This window comes from Gymnoscopelus microlampas (assembly GCF_963454915.1).
Source record: "Gymnoscopelus microlampas genome assembly, chromosome: 15".
In the NCBI taxonomy this organism is placed as follows: Eukaryota; Metazoa; Chordata; class Actinopteri; order Myctophiformes; family Myctophidae; genus Gymnoscopelus; species Gymnoscopelus microlampas.
This window is the reverse complement of record NC_139952.1, coordinates 46,040,707-46,061,271: the sequence shown is the minus strand read 5'-3', so window position 1 is coordinate 46,061,271 and position 20,565 is coordinate 46,040,707. Positions and strand designations below refer to the sequence as shown.

The 20,565-nt window shown below is 39.4% G+C and overlaps 2 protein-coding genes across 7 annotated transcripts in view; both read left to right on the top strand.

Moving 5' to 3' along the window:
• Positions 1-11,930, top strand: part of LOC311062253 (receptor-interacting serine/threonine-protein kinase 3-like) — a 107,857-nt gene extending 95,927 nt beyond the window's left edge. For 2 of the 4 annotated variants that reach the window (XM_084081141.1, XM_084081140.1), the window contains exons 3-10: positions 1,590-1,923; positions 6,757-6,896; positions 6,989-7,038; positions 7,121-7,276; positions 7,786-7,890; positions 8,055-8,120; positions 9,754-9,919; positions 11,227-11,926. In XM_084081141.1, the coding sequence (XP_083937267.1) occupies positions 1,590-1,923; positions 6,757-6,896; positions 6,989-7,038; positions 7,121-7,276; positions 7,786-7,890; positions 8,055-8,120; positions 9,754-9,919; positions 11,227-11,599 (1,390 nt within the window). In that variant the 3' untranslated portion in view covers positions 11,600-11,926. Of the gene's footprint in view, positions 1-1,589; positions 1,924-6,756; positions 6,897-6,988; positions 7,039-7,120; positions 7,277-7,785; positions 7,891-8,054; positions 8,121-9,753; positions 9,920-11,226 lie in introns of all 4 variants that reach the window. The other 2 variants (XM_084081139.1, XM_084081142.1) reach the window with 2 other exon arrangements.
• A 3,266-nt stretch (positions 11,931-15,196) lies between these two features.
• LOC311062248 (ankyrin repeat and IBR domain-containing protein 1-like) overlaps positions 15,197-20,565 on the top strand; it is a 63,833-nt gene continuing 58,464 nt past the window's right edge. For all 3 annotated transcript variants that reach the window (XM_084081129.1, XM_084081127.1, XM_084081128.1), the window contains exon 1: positions 15,197-15,333. The gene's annotated coding sequence lies outside the window, so the exon portion shown is untranslated. The remainder of the gene's footprint in view (positions 15,334-20,565) is intronic.

Below are 20,565 nucleotides of genomic sequence, written 5' to 3'. Positions count from 1 at the left end.
AAAATGTCTAGCACATTGGCATAGACCATGGGTTTTCAGCTGGTGGTCTGTGGACCACTGGTGGTCCGTGAAGGTATTGCATGTGGTCCCTGACCATGCATTTAGCAATGTAGAAAAGTGAAGATTTGTATTATATTTTATTTTATCGACCACTAGTTGAGAAACAGTATGATGTATGATGACGCATAAATGTTGTCAGTTACTTGGAAGTCAGATTTCAAGAACTTCCACAGAAATGGGAGTTAGAATTTCAAGGGAAACTGTAGGCCTACCGGTTTACCTGGTTGAGTCAATCTCAGTTAAATAATGACTGTTAAGGGCTTTAATTTAATTCACCTCGAATTGACAAATTAAATGAAGGCCTTAACAGTCATTATTTAATTTCAAGCTTTTTCCCCCACACCACGCCCATATCCCCCTCCCAACACAACAGTGGTCCCCAGGTTGATTCTCAGTCAGGGTGGTGGTCCCTGGTTCATAATCAGTTGAAAACCCATGGCATAGACAATAGGGCACATTATGAGTTCATTATGTATTTCTGGTAAAAAAAAAAAAAAAAAAAAAATATTGATCACTTATTTTGTATGTCTGTGGCAAAAATAGTATATCGATGAAAATGTCCATCACAAGCTTGCATGGTGATGACCCCTGACCCTAACATATTGCTGGCTTACTAACAACATACATGCATGCACACAGATCAACGTGTTTGTGCGCTGAACACGTGTGTGCTGCTATAATAATAAATACAATATCGAAACCAAATAATATTAGTTTTAATTAAGAACGTGTACCATTAAAGCCAGGATTTTGTTCTTAATCGGGGTTGATAGCAAGAGTAAAATTACAACTCGCGGACCGTGAGTCCGGGAGGAAAATGTGATCCTCTGTTCTATTCCCATAGCTTGGTCAGTGGCCACCAAGGCTACATAAATCACTGCAGTTCAGTCACTTATACTTTGAAGGGGAAAGAAATCTACTGCTGGTAGCGACAGAGTAACCAAAAAAGTGTGCTCCTCGGAGCGCAGATCCCCACCAGGCCGGGTTGCCTAGCCTTTCATCACATGACTCCGATCCAGAGATACTATGTACCAATTTGTGTGACTTTTCAATGCTTTCAATTGCTTCTTTCTTTCTTCTCTCTGCAATCGTTGGCCCCGTATTATCGCTGCTTGCAGCTATATTTTAATTTGTGGTTCCCCCTATGGGTGTAGTTGAAATAGCTTTTGGCTCTGTGTTGTTTAGATGCCCCTCAATGGGTGATTCAATTTTGGAGCAGATTGGACGCTGTGTTCCTGATTCATAGCATTTTGTGCAAAGAGAAGCCATCCTACAAACTTTTTAAAAAAAAACACTCATAGCCAATTGGAATGGAATCTGACAAATCTGACTGATACATCTTGATCAGACAAAGAGAATGTGGATTTTTGTGTGGACAAAATGTGTAGATTTGTAGAAGCAAAAAGATGTTCTGGCCTGGCGGAGATAAGCATTATCACATAAATCACTTATTTCATAATCTTCAGTTTTATGTAACTGATTGTACCTGTTGTCTCTTTCGTCCTAACCTGGCCTCTGCCATACTGCAGCTCTGGTACCTTGTATGCTGCCCTCTGTCGAGAGGTTAAATACATGGAAGCTGCAGACCAAGAGTATGTACCCAGGGCCTACGGGATGTACCATGGCTGTCCCCCTAACATGGGCTCTAATAAGAGACATGGTATAGTAATGGAACTGATGGAGCGAGGCTCCCTGCACTCCTTTCTGAAAACCCTGTCTAATAAGCCTCCACCCTGGCCCTTGGCTTTCCGTCTGGCTAACCAGGTGGCTCTGGCCATGGACTACCTCCACAGTAAGCAAGACCTTGTACACATGGACCTGAAACCAGCCAATATACTACTGGATGCCAAATTAAATGCCAAGGTACAGTATGCATGCATTTCACCTACAGTATGGGGGGGGGGGGGTCAAACGTTAGGAAAGCATGTCAAAGAGAACATAAAAAGATCAAGATATACAAATCGTTGCTGTTGGGCGCAAACCTATCTCCTCATTTGAACCTTTTTCTTTATTTTTATTTTTATTTTCTTTAATAAATCAGTGAACACCCTTTATGTCCGTGTGTGGGCATGGATCATCACCATGCCAGCTTGAGATGGACATTTTCATTGATGTTTAATTTTTGCCACAGATATAGAAAATAAGTGATCAATAATGATTTACCAGCATTACATAATTAACTCCTAATGTGCCATATTGTCTATGCCAATGTGCTGCACATTTTACAATGATAGTATATCTGCATTAACCACTGAGCCACAAAGAAATATAAGCCATTGTTTTAAAAGACAACCTACAAGCTCACAACACATTACATCATGACATGTTGAGAGATTGTAGATCTGGTGTTTTTGACATTCGAATACAATTATTTATTTATTTACTTATAATGACATGCCCAAAATGGGTATGCCAGCGTTAAAGAGGTTACCTCTTCTGAAGAAAACCTTAAGACTGCCAAGAGGCTAAGACACAAGGGTATCATTTATACAGGAAAGACAGGAATATGTATGGAGGCGGTGTAGCCTGTTATGTTCAAAATCATATTCCGGTGAAAGTGAGGGAGGACATTATGTGTATGGAAATTGAGGCTTTATGGCTTCAAGTTAATTTACCTCATATCAAACCTATCTTATTGGGATGTTGCTATAGGCCACCAAGTTCAAACCATACTTACTTGGAGGCTATAGGAGATATGCTAAATAATGCATGTGAACTGAATATGGAAGTTGTATTTACAGGAGACCTAAACATTAACTGGTTATCACAAAACTGTCCTTTAAAACGTCAACTGGCAACCATAACGGATGCTTGTGGTTTGAAACAATGTTAACACAACCTACTAGATTGAGCACCAACAACAAGGGTATCAATACATCATCGTGTATAGATCACATCTACTTGAGCGAAAATGATTTTTATACCAAGGCTGTCTCAGTCCCAATAGGTTGTAGCGATCATAATGCTGTAGTAATAGCAAGGAGAAGTAAAATACCCAAAGCCAAACCAAGAGTTGTGTATAAAAGGTCCTATAGGGGTTTCTCTCAGGAGGCATTCCTGGAGGATGTTAGTAACATATGTTGGTCAAATATTTACAAAGAAAAGGAACCAGATGCAGCATTAGATTGTTTTCTTAAACAGTTTCAACCAGTTATTGATAAGCATGCGCCCATCAGGAAACTGACAGTGAAAACTTATAGAGCGCCATGGCTCGATGATGAATTAAAAGGCAGTATGTCTGAAAGGAATGAAGCAAAAGAAGTGGCACAAAAGAGTGGTTGTATAGCTGACAAACAGACATACTGCAAACTGAGAAATCATGTCACAAAACTTAACCAAAAGAAAAATAAACTATACTATGCTGCACAGTTAAGAAGAACAAAAAATGATGGGAAAAAGCTTTGGAGTACACTAAATAACATAATGGGGCGAAATACCACTCCACAACCCACATATATTGAGTGTGGAGGTACCTTTATAACAAAACCTAAAGAAATTGCAAACCACCTGAATGAATATTTTATAAACAAGGTACATAAATTAAGAAATGAGCTACCACATGGAACAGACAACAGCTTGTCTATTTCAAAAATCAAAGATTATATGAAGGATAAGCCCTGTCATTTTGAGTTTAAACAATTAGAAGTGAAAACAGTAGATGAATTAATAAAATTAACATGTAAAGACAAGCAACCAGGGATGGATAACATAGATGACAAACTAATTAGAATGGCAGCAGAATATATTGCACGCCCAGTTTGTCACATAATAAATACCAGTTTAAATATGTCAGTCTTTCCACAGGCATGGAAAGAAGCAAAAGTCATCCCACTGCCCAAAGACAGGAAAACATCTTTTAGTGGCCCTAATAGTCGCCCAATAAGCCTGTTACCAGCACTAAGTAAGGTTTTTGAAAAGGCAGTATTCAATCAAATACAGGAATACCTTGAAGTTAATAATGTAATTACAAACTTTCAACATGCTTATAGAAAGGGATATTCTACATGTACCGCTCTAGAGCAAATGACAAATGACTGGTATAAACAAAATGATTTGTGGGGCAGTTTTATTAGATTATTCAGCTGCATTTGATTTAATTGACCACAAGCTCCTTCTTGGAAAGCTGGAATCTTATGGATTTACACCATCTGCTATCACCTGGATGGAAAGCTATTTGAGACACAGAGCATAAAGCGTCTTCTTTAATGGAAGTTTCTCAGATAGCAGGTCTATGGAATGTGGAATTCCTCAAGGGAGTTGCCTCGGTCCACTTATGTATTCCATTTTTACAAACGACTTACCTCTAGTTCTAAAAGATGCCAAATCAACGATGTATGCAGATGATACAACTATATATGCATCTGCAACGACATCTGAAGACTTAAATATCATCTTGAATAATGCGCTGGAAAAAAATGGAAATTGGATACTAGAAAATAAATTGATTCTTAATACACTCAAAACAAAAAGCATCGCATTTGGTTCAACCTATTCTTTAAGGAAAGAGCCAGAGCTCAAACTTTTCATAAATAACAAACCCATTCAGCAAGTAAAGGAAACTAAGCTCCTGGGAATCACCCTTGATAACAAATTGTCCTGGTCAAATCACATAGACGCTGTTGTGAAGAAAATGGGAAGGTCACTGGCAGTGGTAAGGAGATGCAAATCATACTTTACACCTGATCTAATTAAACTGGTAGTAAACACACTTGTTCTTTCGCAGCTCGATTACTGTCAAATAATATGGTCGAACGCCACAAAGAGAGATTTAAATAAACTCCAGTTAGTGCAGAATAAGGCAGCACGGCTAGCCCTCCAATGTCCTTTTAGAACTAGCATCAACACCATGCACTCTGATCTACAATGGCTAAAAGTTGAGGATAAAATCACTGCCACACTGATAATGTCAACATGGAAGGTTTTGCAATCCAAATCCCCAATATACCTGTACAGACAGCTAAAACATCATTTAGAGTCATATACATATGCCACCAGACAGGCAACACAAGGTCGATTCTCACTTCCCAAGGCAAACACAAACTACCTGAAAAGCACAGTAAAATACAGAGAAATGATTACATGGAACTCCTTGCCACTGCCAATAACCAAAATAATACAGAAATCAAGATTAAAAAAACTTATAAAAAAACACCTTGGAACATACTTGTGATGAAATGTAGGCTACTAGATATATATATACATATATATATTTTTTTAAACTGTTTTTAATTAATCTTATGTGTTCCATAGCACAATGTGAATGGATCACATAGCCAAATACATATATTTTTTCTTTTTATGTTTATGATTTGTTTCTGTTTATTGCTTTTTGTTTTTGTTTTGTTTTTTTCCTTTTTGTAATTTGTTTTTAAATGTATGACACATGTTTGTAAAATGTATTGTTTTTAGATGCGGACCCCAGGAAGACTAGCGGTGCTTCAGGGCACAGCTAATGGGGATCCTTATAAATAAACAAATAAACAAATAAACAAAGACAGGCATTAAATGTGACATTATGGAAGTCTATTCCGTATTTGGGATTTCAATAATCGGGTCTTTTCAATACAGTGCTTCCATCGCACATTACATGAGCAAAGGACCATTTAGGTGCAGAGGTGAGTGGGTGCGATGGTTATTGTAGAGATTGCTGGCTTTTCAGAGGACAGTGTTACTTGAGGTCAGTGCCCTCAAACTGCCTGTCAAACCTCTTAACTCCACCCCCTCTCCCCTGTGTGGCATACAGAGCAGCTGCAGAGCGGAAGATAAACAAACTTTATAACGACTCCATCTGACCTCATCATTCTAATCAATGATTGACAAAACAACTATCTCCACATCACTGGTCATAAACCTCCTAACTCCACTTGAGCTGTATTTGGGTAAAGTGATGATAATATAAGGACACATGCAAGTATCTCACAATGTATAAAGTCACAATACCAACTTTGATGAAGCAGTATTGTGTTGTTTTAAAAAACATTTTGAATATTTTTTTTCATTTCCTGATAAGTTAATATTTGGGATTTATACACACAGCAGATACAGTGTGTACATGAGGTTAAACATAAGGTGTGAAAAACACTTTTGGCAGAAACTTCAAAAACAAAATAAAAACAATATTAAATCCACATGGTAGATCCACAGGAAAAGTACAGTCTGCACAGAGGAACATATAAGGGATGTCTTTTCTTTTTTTTTGTTTTCACTTAAAAAAAAATCCCCACGATTTTGCAACCCCATTTCTTTCACCCAGTGCCAATTGTAAGTAATCCCGGGCGCTACACTCCCTTTGCCAGCCTAGGGAGAGCCCAGAGCCGAGCTCATGCCTCCTTCAATGCATGAGAGCTAACAAGCCTTCTTATCACCCGACAGGGGGGAGTTTCCCCGGTTTGGACGTAGTGCGTGGAAGGAACACGTTATTCCAACCAGTTCCTTTCCCCTCCATCAGGCGCCCTGGCTGACCAGGGGGAGGCAGTATAGAGACAGTCAGTTTGAAGTAAAGTGTTCCAGTTGATAGTGGTGATCAGGTCTTATTCAACAGTTAGTCTGATGGTAGCCTGGTGACAGGTGGTGATCAGGCCTTATACTCTTATTCAGCAATCTGATGGTAGCCTGGTGGAATCTGTTCATAAATCTGGTGGTCATGCGCTGCTTAGATAAAAACAAAATGCTCTTTTATTCTTTTTCTTTCAATAGATAGCAGATTTTGGATTGTCTACGGTGTCCAACAGTGTTAGGTCGACCAGCGGTCTAAACAAAGGAGGCACCGCATCCTTCATCCCCCCTGAGGCTTTTAGAGATACATACCGCCGTGTTCGCTCCTATGATGTTTACAGGTGAACTCTAGAAGGAATGCTGTTGAGACAGAGTCATCAAATACATGTTATTGTGTGAAAACCTTTTACTAATGCTTCCCCCTTTTTATTAGCTACGGTATAGTTCTGTGGACCATTCTGACTGGAGAGATTCCCTATTCAGGTACAGTAAATGATTAACTCCCACGCACGCACGCACGCACGCACGCACACAAAACCAAATATGTTTCCTGTATTTTATGTAGGGATGGATCAGTCCTTGTTGACCTACAGGATTCGAAGGGGAGACAGACCCGATCTTCACAAAATAGATGTGAGGAAGGCAGCTGGATTGAAAGATCTGGTCGACCTCATGAAGAGATGCTGGGACCCTGAGCCCAGTAAGAGGCCTTTGTTTAGAGGTAAATCTACCTTTGTAGTCAGACATACTATTATATTTCATATTGTTTACATTACTTATTTCAAGTTGTTAAATACGTATACAAAACATGGCCAAAATATGCTTCCATAAAGAGAGCTCAAGTTGAAAAGAATATCAATGTATTTATATTTATCAATTATTAAACCATATACTTCGTCAAACAACGAATAGTAAAACAGGCAGTTGTCAGTCATAATCTCAGACACACATTATTGCTTTTAGCTTTGTGCTTAGCTTCATGCTTGAACAGAACAGTAAAAAGAATGAAACAGTGGAAATCTCTTCCTTGTTGAACTTTCACAAAAGCTTCATTTTGAACAAACAGCATATGGGAGAAATGTATTATAGCGGCCAATCTATATCTAAAATCTATTTACAGCTAATTCTAAATTATACTTTAGACATACAGTATTTGTCCAATATTGATACACTGATTTAGGTAATTGATTAGCTTTTGCTTTGAGCATTAAATGGTGGTTTTCATTTCAGAATGCGTTGAAGTGACAAGTCGTGTTTTTTCAACACATCAGAAGGGAATCGCTGCTGCAGTCTTTGAAATGATGCCTCCAGGGAGCACGGGGAGCACAAACAGACGTGAGTCCATGTTGATCAGTAGACAGAGTTTACATTTATATAGTATACATGTTTGGTAACTTCCTCAGACCAAGTCTGAGGAAGAGCTTGGAGCCTCGAAATGTTACTAAATACATTCTGCAAACGGCAGTAGTATCACACTGGTTTGTTTTCTGTTGACACAGGAGAACTGGACGCTGGGAGTAGGCAGCAGACCGCCCTCGAGACCCCCGGGGTCCCCAGTGGAGAGGGTGAGCACTAGCAGTGTCAGGTATCTGGTGTACAAATCAAAGAGGACCTGACAGGTTGTGTGTCCAAGGCCAGGTCAGGTCTAGTTCTACATTTGCCTTAGATCCTCAGGCAAAGCATTGCCGGTCATTCCAAAGTTCAGGCTAGAAACAAAAGGGCTTTTGCAAATAGAGCTCCTATACCAACCTGATCTCACACAACATAGGCGAAATATCACAGAAGTAATTCCGTACATAGATACCTAGAAAACCCGGAAGCCTCGTATCCCCTCCATTGACTTTACCATGTCGGAGGCGCACAGTCTCAAGCGAACTGGTGCCACGTGAAGCACCACCGAGTGAGCTAAAGTGAACGAGTTGCCGTGCTGAACGCTGCGATGTTCGCTTGAGCATACTCAGCGCCGTTTGAGTTATATACCGATGGGCACAGAATGGTAAATCATTGCAACCTGTGTTATTTCACCGTGGGATTTGCGGCTCATATGCCCAGCTTTTCGGGGTTTTCTAGTCGTCTATATACGGAATTTTTATTCCGTGCTATTTCACCTATGTTGTGTGAGCCTATACACTTGCTCTGCCCTGCCCAAGGAAATCAGGCTTGCTGCCACTACATCACTTTCTGTGCATTGTATTGTACAGTATATAGCTTCTTGGATTGAGCACTCTGTATAGTTTACTGTACATTGATTCGTTTTTCTCCCTAGCTCTTAGATTGTATTATGTCTCAGGTTAGATGTGCGTTTTCGGTCCTTTGAAGTATTTTTTGGTTTTAACTATGTTTATTGCAGTCACTGGAGCACACCAGCAAACATCTCACTGCATATTGTACAATATCACAGTGTGTGTGACAACAGTTCATAATTCTAATAGTGAGACATAATATATCTAATCTCCTAATGCAAAGGAATGTAAATACTGACTTAATGGCAATGTGGAATAGTATCCTGAATGATACTTATACTTCCTATGACCTGACTTGATAGCCAATCATGTAAGTAAGTGACACGATGGAGAAAGAGCCAAAAGCCACCACAAGGTGCTTGATCCATGCCAACCTGTACTTTACCATAGCGGCCTGCCAGACAAATTAGTCGAGAACCTTGCCATTGGCAAAAATTATGTTAATGTATGTGTGAAATGAAGTTGCTAAGCAGCTCAACCATGTGGCGTATATATTATTCTTTTTTAAGAGTATTTCACTGCCATATCATGTCACCATTCTAGATCAGTGGTTCTCAACTTGTGTGTGATTTTTGGTGTCTCTGTTAGTGTTAGTGGAGGGTTTGATGTGGCTGTCAGTTTGCTGGCAGCACCCTTGGGTGTCCCGCTGTGCTCTGATTCTGGAGGAACTGCTTTACCTCAGTGACACCTAGTGATGTTGTACTGTACTGTACTGTACTGTACTGTACTGGTGGATTTGGCAGACTGGAAAGGGAAAGCAAAGTTCTTAGCTTTTGTTTTCCAGAATACTGCCGTTGCCAGATAAGGGAGGATCATAACACAGATCATGTGTTACCAGAATGCCATATATACATTAAAAGGAATAGTAGGCTATTTGGAATCAACGTTATAACTGTATCAATTATCCTAGATTAGGTTTAGAAAAAATAACATATAATATTGTCTTATTGTACAGATTGGATTCCGTCGCAGTGGCTGGACAGCTTTAATAACATGTTGGATTCAGAGCTGGACACTGAAGACCCGTGGAGCCTGAACTTTACCTACAGCCAGACAGACTACATCTCCAAAGGGGAGCGGAGAAAAGGTTGGAGGGTCTACAGCCACTGTGCCTCTGGAAAGTATGTATGATGTATTTGTTCATCATAACACAGTCACTTGTTTATGGTGACAGACAGACAGTACATCATTATCTTATTGGGAAAGGATATCTCACCAATAACCTGTGTACTATCAGAATCATTAATATTGGGCAAGTGTGGTTTCACATACTGTACAAGATGTTTCTGATAACATGCCACTAAAGGTATTATATTGCCCTGATACACAAGAAGGGATCATTTTAGAGCCTGGCTCTGGCCATCCTGATCACCTGGGTTCATAAAAGTTCCCCTCAAGATCATGTTGGAACTTTTGTGAACCCATGTGATCAGGATGGTCAATAACAGGCTTGTGTTTAAAAAGATTTGAAACACATACATACAGTATACAGAATATGAACAGAGTAGGCCTACAGCATAGTACTAACTGTAGACTATTTAGGTTTAGGATATACTGTATGGCTATATGGGCTATTGTTCCAGGGGTTACTGTCTGTGTTGAAGTATAGATACATGCTGAGCACATGTTCTTCATGCTGAAAACATTTAACGTTTTTTGTAACACAAACTGTTTTGGAAGTTCTGGCTTCATTGAGAGTGTAGACTAGAGCGACAGGAAAAATAGGGCAGCGAGAGATAGAGGAGAAACACGCTGAAGATTTAAAAAAAAAATTGTGCCTTTCTTGATAGTGAAGTGAGTTAGACAGGAAACGGGGAGAGAGAGATGGGGAGTGACACGCAGCAAAGGCCGTCGGGATCGGGACTCGAACCCGCGACGCGCTGTCAGGCTACACTGGAGCCTAGGTGCCTGGAGCCTAGGAGAGAAACGCTAGACATAACCCCAGTAGTCAGATCTTGAGGGAGACCCTTATTTATAATGATGCAGAGATTACGCATATCAACATAAAGACAATCAGTTAAAACAGTTGCATATAGGTAATGAACAGGTAATGTTATTGAGTTAGGGTTAGATCATGTTGGTCACTAACTCGATGAGCCACCAGGCACCTGCCACCTGCCCCCCCGACACACACCTGGGGGAAATGTTGTCAATTTGAATGCAAAACAAAATGTGAAAGACCCAATTTTAACAAAATGGTGCCCCTGGTTTCTGAGGCCCTGCCCTTGAATGCATGGGTTGAGAGTGTGTGTGTGTGTGTGTGTGTGTGTGTGTGTGTGTGTGTGTGTGTGTGTGTGTGTGTGTGTGTGTGTGTGTGTGTGTGTGTGTGTGTGTGTGTGTGTGTGTGTGTGTGTGTGTGTGTGTGTGTGTGTGTGTACAGTACACTGATGTGCATGTTGTATCTCTCTCCCCATCACCTCCCATATAGGTTCCACTGTAGCCCCTGTTCCTTCAAATGGAACTCGGCGAGGGTGGTGGTCTTGTTTCGGTACCGGCTGCTCGGCGAGACCGGCCGCGGGACGGTGATCATGAGGCCCTTTAGGCAGGCGTGTCGACGACGTTGCCCTGACGGCGGCTACGTCCTCCCGGGATTTACGGACGAAGCAGTGGAAAACACCCTGAGCCACCTGTTTGGGAAGATACGGAAGAACTGCTATGACGAAGAAGAAGAAGAAGATGATGAAGAAGACGATGATGATGATGATCGCTGGTCAGTGAGTTCTGGGAAGGTCAGGACCAAACCTCACCAGGAAGATATGTGTGAGGCCTGTGAGGCGGGTATCTGTTGTCAGGACGACTAGACAAACACAGACACACAATTACATGTAATTCTGCATAATGAGTACTTTCTACTTTTGATACTATCTATATACTGGTATGCTATCTATATTTTGATACCAATACTTTTGCACTTTACTCAAGTAAATTTTGAATTCCGGACTTTTGCTTGTAACGGAGTACTTCTACGTTGGAGTATTGATACTGTTAAAAATAGTTTTCTTCCAAAATGTTTGCCAGCTGTTGCCATATGCTGTATCTTCTAATAAACGTTAGTTTAATTGACATACAGTATTCTTTTGTGTGTTATTTCCATTTCAATGACAGCTAATAGGTGAGGATAGTGAATGCAGGAATAGTGAGAACAACAGGCGGGCAGATACACTGATCCAGTCTCATTCAACACAACCAGTGGTGGAAATTACAATGTTGAGGTACTATTACTTTACTTGAGCATTTCCACATTTCAATACTTTTACAGTAAAAGTGGGCCTCAGAGGCAAATATTGTACTTTTACTCCACCACGATTATTTGAATACTTTAGTTACTAGTTACTTTGTAGATTCGAATTATTATTACAAAACACACATTAACCACTTTAGCCCTATTTAAACTTTGGCTATTTTCAAAAGATGTTTTATACATTGTAAACATATGCCTCCCTTGTGAAACTGGACATTCTGCATAATGAGAAGTTTCTACTTTTGGTACTTTAAGTACGTTTTGATACCAATGCTTTTGTACTTTCACTCAAGTATTTTTTTTATTCTGGACTTTTATTTGTAACAGAGTATTTCTACATTGCAGTATTGATATTGATTTTCCTCTTTAATAGCAGACCTTGTATTGAACTGTACTTGCTTATTTTTTTTTGGCAAACTGCTAATAAAGTATTGAATCAAGTTGATTAACTTAAGTAAAACATTTGAGTACTTTTCCCACCACTCCTATAAACTCCTATAAGAGGGAACGGTGCAGGATAAAAAACGAGCGCAGTCGCACCCACACATTAACCAATCAGGTTCTCCTTAACGCTATGGTACTTTCTAGCTGTTGTCCTCACACCCCCGGTAGAGCAGGCTGCGCAGCCTCTCGTCTTTAGTCAAAATATAAAATACACTTTTGCTACTCACCAAAACAAAGACGGTTTTAAGATGTTGAAAGCATATTTTCCTTAGTGGAAACACTCTGAACCCGTTACCTCACGTCTAAAATACACATTTTGGCCAGAAAAGAAAATATTTCACCGGAAGGAAAATATGGTCAATAGAAAAATTCCATTAACCGGCTCTGTAGGGGGCGCAGTGGAGTAACTAAAACATGTTTTCCTCTGGGTGAAATATTTTCTTTTCTGGTCAAAAAGTGTATTTTAGACGTGAGGTGGGGGGCTCCGATTGTTCCCACTAAAGTAATTAGGTTTTCAACATCTTAAAACCGTCTTTGTTTTGGTGAGAAGCGAAAGTGTATTGTTTATTTTTTACTAAAGACGAGAGGCTGCGCAGCCTGCGTTACAATGAACCAGAGCTACACATTTAACCAATCACATGCCACGCCGTCTGGTGACATTTGCTGCGCGCGTGCGCAGTAAGTTCTTTTTTTTGGCAGCCATAGTGTAGAAGAGAGAGTAACGTCACGCTTTGATCCCGCCGCAAAGCGGGCCGCTCTGGGCTATAGTTCCAAACATTGGAACTATCTCGTTGAGATAGACAGAGCACTTCCGCATTCCATTCTCACGGTGGGAGTCAACGCTAGTGTCATAACTCTCTCTTGATACGGCTCTGGCAACAACAACAGAAGCGACCTGTAGAATCCCATAGCCCGGAAGGGTCAGACGCGCTATGATTGGCTATTGGTGTGGTTGTCATCGGCGACAACCAACCACATAGTCTCACTGACTGTTGACAGTTGCATTGTTTTCTTCTGGGAGATCTTTGAAGAGATAAATACCCATATTATTTTTACTTAAGTGTAAAAAGTATCAATACCAGATTATAGAAATACTCTGACGATGTAAAAGTCCGGTATTCAACATTTACTCCAATAAAAGTATTTAAGTACTGGTATCAAAATATACTTAAAGTACCAAAAGTTAAATGCCTCATTATGCAGAATGTCCCAATTTCAACAGGTTTCAACAACAATGCGTCGCATCGCGAGGCATTGTTGAGCTTGTAGATCGGCTATTTTCAAAGAGCATAAATCTATAGGGCTGAAGGTTAGGCTATGTATTATAGTTTTGCAATAATAATCTAAATCTATGAAGTACTAGTAATTAAAGTTTTCAAATGATTGTAGTGGAGTAAAAAGTACAATATTTGCCCCTGAGATGTAGTGTAGTAGAAGTAGAGAAGTGTCGAAAATTGGAAATACTCAAGTCAATTTAGCTGTAATTAATTAACTCCCTCAAGGACCCCTGGGGGTCCCCGGACCCCACTTTGAGAACCAATGATGTATAGTAGGACTGTGTCTTCACTGGACAAGGCTCACATGTCCCCATGGGGATGAGGGTGGACCGAATAAGAAGAAGTTCCCAGGGGCCAGTTGCACCACCTCACACTAAAGTTCAAATTTAGCCTAGTTATAGCTTAAATGGCTTTAAAAAAAAGCCATTTAAACCATTTAGCCGGGAAAGTGTCTCTGTCATTTTTAGATTTCTTTGGCTATTTTTTCGTTTTTAATGTGAAAATTTGTGCAAATCTTTAAATATATATATATTTAAAAAAAATATATATATTCAAAGATTTGCACTCATTTTCACGATTAAAAAAAATAAATAGCAGATCTACAAGCCGCGCTATGAGCTTGTATATCTGCTATTTTTGAATAGCCAAAGAAATCTAAAATGATACTTTCCCAGATTGAATGTGTTTAAGCTATAACTATAGGCTAAGTTTGAACTTAGTGTGAGGTGGTGCAACTGACCCTCGGCTCCATTAATATTATTCTTTTGGAATTCTTTGTTAACAATTCCCACATTTTTCACAGATTTTGCCTACATGAGATCTTATTATGTTATTGCTTTTTTCGCACCGATTCAGTTTTTTTGTGATATTTGATATTGAAACATTAAAGAAGAATGCCTCAATTTGCCATGTATTGTTGTACTTTAAGATATTTTGATGAGAAGTATTTTTATGGAATATATTATATTGAGTAAAATGAATGGTGTGATAATATTCAACCTTTAGTGTTCTAGAGTTAAATGCAGCAGTGGTTCTCATTTTTTTTTCATAAGGACCCCCAAAATGACTTGTATTTGCCTGCGGACCCCCCCCCCCATCTCAAAAATATTTTAGTGCCAGGGATTTCTCCAAAAATAGCAGATCTACAAGCTCATAGTGCGGCACTCGGTGTCGCACTATGAGCTTGTAGATCTGCGATTATTTGATGGTTAAAGTGATTTTTGCTAGGGACCCCCTGCCTGGACCCCTGGGGGGCCCCGGACCCCCCCCACTTTGAGAACCACTTCTTACGTACAGTACTTGAGTAAATGTACTTTAATAACACAGATTACTTTCCACCACCTAAAAACTGAACCAATCACAGCTAGTGGCGCCCCCCCGGCCTATGGGATCAGTTTAGCGGCTCTCAGTCTGGGCCAGCAGCGGGCAGACAGCAGCCTCTCTGCGGGGAGAGCAGCGCAGCGACGGCCGCTCTCTGGAGGAGCCTCTGGAACACCAGCACTACGGCGGGATATATGATGGCAGTGGACGCTTCATGATGGACGTGCTGCTGCTATAGTCACCCAAATAAACTGTGTGAGTGTCTATTATGTATTATATTATATGTTATATTTATATATATATATATGTATGTGTGTGTGAATATGAAGGGCTGGGATTTGCTGCTGTCACTGACAGGCTAAAGGCTACAGGCTAACGTTCATAACATACAGTGGGCTGTACAGACACACTGGACTGTTTCTATTGTTTTGTTATTATTATCGTTGTTGTTATTATTATTATTAAAACATACAGTAGCCTTTTCAGACAGACTGGACTGTTTCTATTGTTTTAATATTATTATTGTTTTAATATTATTATTATTATTAAAACATACAGTAGCCTATACAGACACACAGGACTGTTTCAATTGTTTTATTATTATTATTAGTATTATTATTATTAAATCATACAATAGCCTATACAGACAGACAGACAGACCTATAATACAGAACTATAATAATGATACTTAATGGCTACTAGTTATTGACTATTATTATTATTATTATTATTATTATTATTAATTTTAAAACATACAGTACCCAGACAGACAGCCTGGACAAAACTAATAATAATGCTACTTAATGACTACTAGTTATTGACTATATTGACTATATACTTTACTAATTAGCCTACTTAATGACTATACTACATACTATTATACTTAATGACTATTAATGACTATTACATACTACATACTGTACACTATAGGCCTACTTAATAACTATAGTACTGTACCTAGTATACTACATATTTAATAATGAATATAGTTCTGTTCTACATCGTTCATTTTTATAGTACCATATACCATTGGTCTTCAAAGTGGGGTCCGGGGACCCCCAGGGGTCCTTGGGGGGGGTACCAGGGGGTCCCCGGCAAAATGTGTTAATAATGCCTCACAATCTTTATCCATATCGTATATTTTGGCTATTCAAAAATAGCAGATCTACAAGCATGAGCTTGTAGATCTGCTATTTTAGAAAAATCGTAAAAATGTGTGCAAATCTTTGAATGCATTTATATTTTAAAGCGTACATTTGTAACTCAAGTATTTGCTTCTGGGGGGGGTCCCTGGAACGACATATTTTGAGACGGGGGTCCACGGCCAAATACATAGCATTTTGGGGGGTCCTTGACATGAAAAAGTTAGTGAACCACTGATATATACTACATATACTACTGTATGTTCTAAATAACTATTACTCTACATACATACTACACACTGCATAGTTAAAGGATGCCTAGCCTACCACCAGTGACATCGTCGTTTGGCAGGTTTTTCTTAAAAAAAAAAAACGAGATTCCAATTCCCAGGAAGTTTCCAGGAACAGAAAGCCTGCGGTATCTATTAGCTTGGATTCCCCATCTATGATGTCACTGGTAGGCAGGGTTTTCTGAAGTGTCCACAGCCCTCCTCTGATACACAGAGGGAGTAATGAGTATACTAGACAGAAATGGTGGCATTTTATCATGAGCATTATTAGTGAGGAACAACAATAATGTGAAGATAGGTTGAAAATGGGCGGAGTCGTCCTTTAACGACTGTAGTAAATACCAGTGCTGTAGAAGAGAGAGAGTTCCGTCACGCTTTCATTTCGCCGCAAAGCGGGCTGTAGTTCCAAACATTGGAACTTCCTCAATGAGATAGACCTTTCCGCATTCCATTCTTACAATGATAGCCGATCTACAAGCTCACAGCGAGCTTGTAGATCTGTGATTTCTTTGGCTAATGTTACCCTCAGAATAGGGAATTCTAGGATTGAAGTTGTTAATGTCAAAAAAGAAATATCCTATAATCACACAAATCCTGTAGTAACTCTGAGGACCCCCCTAGGGCAGTGGTTCTCAAACGTTTTCATGTCAAGGACCCCCAAAATGATGTTTGGCTTTTTGGCTGCGGACCCCCATCTCAAAATATTCTGTTCCGGAGGACCCCCCCCCCCAGAAGCAAAGATTTGAGTTACAAATGTTCGCTTTAAAAAAGTTATATTCAAAGATTTGCTCAAATTTTCAAGATTTTTCAAAAATTGCAGATCTACAAGCTCATAGTGCGGCACCAAGTGCCAACCTATGGGCTTGTACATCTGCTATTTTTGAAAAGCCAAAGTATAAAAGGTTCAAATTGTTGTGATGCTATATATATATATATATAAAATATATATTTTGCTGCCCCCCCCCCCCCCCCCAAGGACCCCTGGGGGCCCTAAGGGGTCCCCGGTCGGGCCCCTCTGTTGAAGACCCCCCCTGCTTTATGTAATGGTGTGTGTGTGTGAACAGGCTGTCAGTGTGGTCCAGACAAAGAGCTGTGTGGACGCTCCATTGAGGAGTCTGGTTGACATGATGACATGACAGGACGTTGTGTTTTGTGTTGTTTAGTGTGTAGTTGTTGTTACAGGACGTTGTGTTTTGTGTTGCTTAGTGTGTAGTTGTTGTTATCGCTGACATCAGTCCTTCAGGGAAGGGGGGGGGGGGGGGGGGGGTTGGGGGGCTGCCTGCACCCCCCCCCCCCCCCCCCCCGCATCTGACCCCACAATGTAGCTTGAGGCCGCTTCTAGAAAATTCTAAATCCTAACAGTTTTTCGGAAAAAAATATTTTAAAAATATTTTCACGATTTTTCAAAAATAGCAGATCTACAAGCTCGTAGCGCTAAAATGAGACGCAGATGCGTCCCCGGTCTTAATGGGTTAACCACTTACTACTTCCAACCATAAAATAGCAGATCTTACAACAAGCTCCCGACTTGTAGTTCGGCGCTATTTCGGCAACAGGGAAGGTCCGTGTGTGACTTTAGATGTCTTTTGGCTATTCAAAAATAGCAGATCTTCAAAAATATTTATATTCGAAGATTTGCACAAATTGTCACGATTTTTCAAAAGAAAATAGCCCAAAAAATCTTAAAATGACACAGTATGCGTTCCCAGATCCAAACCCCCAACATGCAGCATAAAATAAAAGATCTACATAACAAGCTGCTCCAAACTTGTAGATCGGCTATTTTCAGGGAAGGTATTTTAATGTTCGGTGAAAACAATAAAGACACCAGCATAGAGCCCTGAGGGACGCCGGTCAAGTGGTTCAACCACTTCAACCCGTTTTCCCTGCAGGCTCACAATGCCACGTGTTGTGAGTTTGTAGATTGAGATTTTTGAATAGACGAAAGTATAACATATAGGGCTTAAAGGGCAAGACCACTTTGGCAGAGGTTTGGGTTGTGTAGTTATCTTGCCATGATGTAACTCCAAAGGTGGACAAGAAATCAAAAATAATTGCTCCATTGATTAGAAATTGATAATTCAAAATATGCTCCTCATTGACTTACATTGTACGGTAAAACAGCTCTCAAAGTCACTCTTTTAGCACATAAACGAACACAAACAAAGTTGATTCAGATAATATAGAACATCACCAAACCCAGTACTGTTTTTTTTTTAAATAGAAATGTCAACTTCCTGTTGATTTTACTATTTGAAGGTACGGATCCGTATCCACGGATCCAGTCTGGGTTTTCTTCTTAATAAAAATAGCAAAATCAACAGGAAGTTGACATTTTTATATAAAAAAAACCAGTACTGGGTTTGGTGATGTTCTATATTAGTAATAATAATAATAAACTTTATTTGTATAGCACCTTTCATGACATGAATGCAGCTCAAAGTGCTTTACAGAGCAAGAATACAATTACAGAAAAAGTACTAACTAATTTAACAATAAAGAAAAAAAGAAAAGCAAAAGCATAAAACAACATTAAAATAATAGCAAAAGGCAGTGAATCAGGCGAAACAGTGAGGACATGAATAACAACACAGAGATTTAAAAATCAACTACAAGCAAGAGTGAATAAGTAGGTCTTGAGCTGTGCTTTAAAGCTATCCACAGAGGCTGCCTGTCTTAGGTGTAATGGTAGTTTATTCCACCTTTGGAGTTACATCATGGCAAGGTAACTACACAACCCAAACCTCTACCAAAGTGGTCTTGCACTTTAACAAGTGTGTCATATAAAGATCATTATTCATGGCAGTATTAGTAATATCAATATTCAGTTAATGACTTACCGTAATTACAAAGTTCCTCATAGTACCTCCATGATTTATACAGTATGTCTCTATTTACTGAAATCACACCTCTGAAACTGCACAGGTCAAAGGTTAATCAAACAGACAGACAGAGACGAGGTTTTGGTCAATATTTTCCTCTCTATTTTCTCTGACCCTAATTCATACATACTGTATCATGTGATAAATGATGTGCTATGGGGATGGCATACACTGGCATAATCACTGATACCGATAACAGCATTTTAGGCAGTATCGGCTTTTTCGCCTACAGGGAAGGTATTTTAACCCATTCAATCCGAGAACGCATCTGTGTGTCACTTTAGATTTCTTTGCTAATCAAAAATAGCAGATCTACAAGCTCATAGCGCGGCACAGAGTGCCGCGCTATGAGCTTGTAGATCTGCTATTTTTCAGGAAAGAAAATCGTGAAAATGTGTGCAAATCTTTGAGAAAAAATAAATGTATATATATATATATATATATATACAGTTTAAACTCAAATATTTGAATATATATGTATATACAGTTTAAACTCAAATCTTGGCTTCTGGTGGGGGTCCCTGGAACAAAATATTTTGAGATGGGGGGGGGGGGGGGGTCTGCGGACAAATACATATCTTTTTGGGTGGTCCTTGACATGAAAAAAGAGAACCACTGATGTTATAGCAACATAGGATAGGTTAGGATTTAGACGACATTTGTAGAATCCCCCAGAAGCAAGGATTTGAGTTAAAAATGTGCGCTTTGAAAAATATATATATTCAAAGATTTGCACAAATTTTCACGATTAAAAAAAAACCCAAATAGCAGATATACAAGCTTGTAGTGCGGCACTCGGTGCCGAATAGTAGGGATGGAGCTCGTTAATTTTTATTGATAATGAGCACCTTATCAAGCCTGCTTATCGAACCGAGCTTTTATCGAGCCCACTATCGATCTTTTTCTATTATTAAGAAAAAAGACGTGAGGCGAAAAACTCTGAACAGAACCGGTATCTTTTTTTATTGGCCAGTTGTGACAGTGAGTTTGTGGCTGACCACTATCTAAAATTAAATGAAGATGACAAAAGTAAAAAATATTTTTGCCTATCATTAAAACAACCATTCATATAATGTGCAATAAGTGTTAAATGGCTTTATATTATGAATAGTACTGTAATAATTACTATAAAATCTCCATGTCTCTTCAACTTTTTATAAACAATAAATGC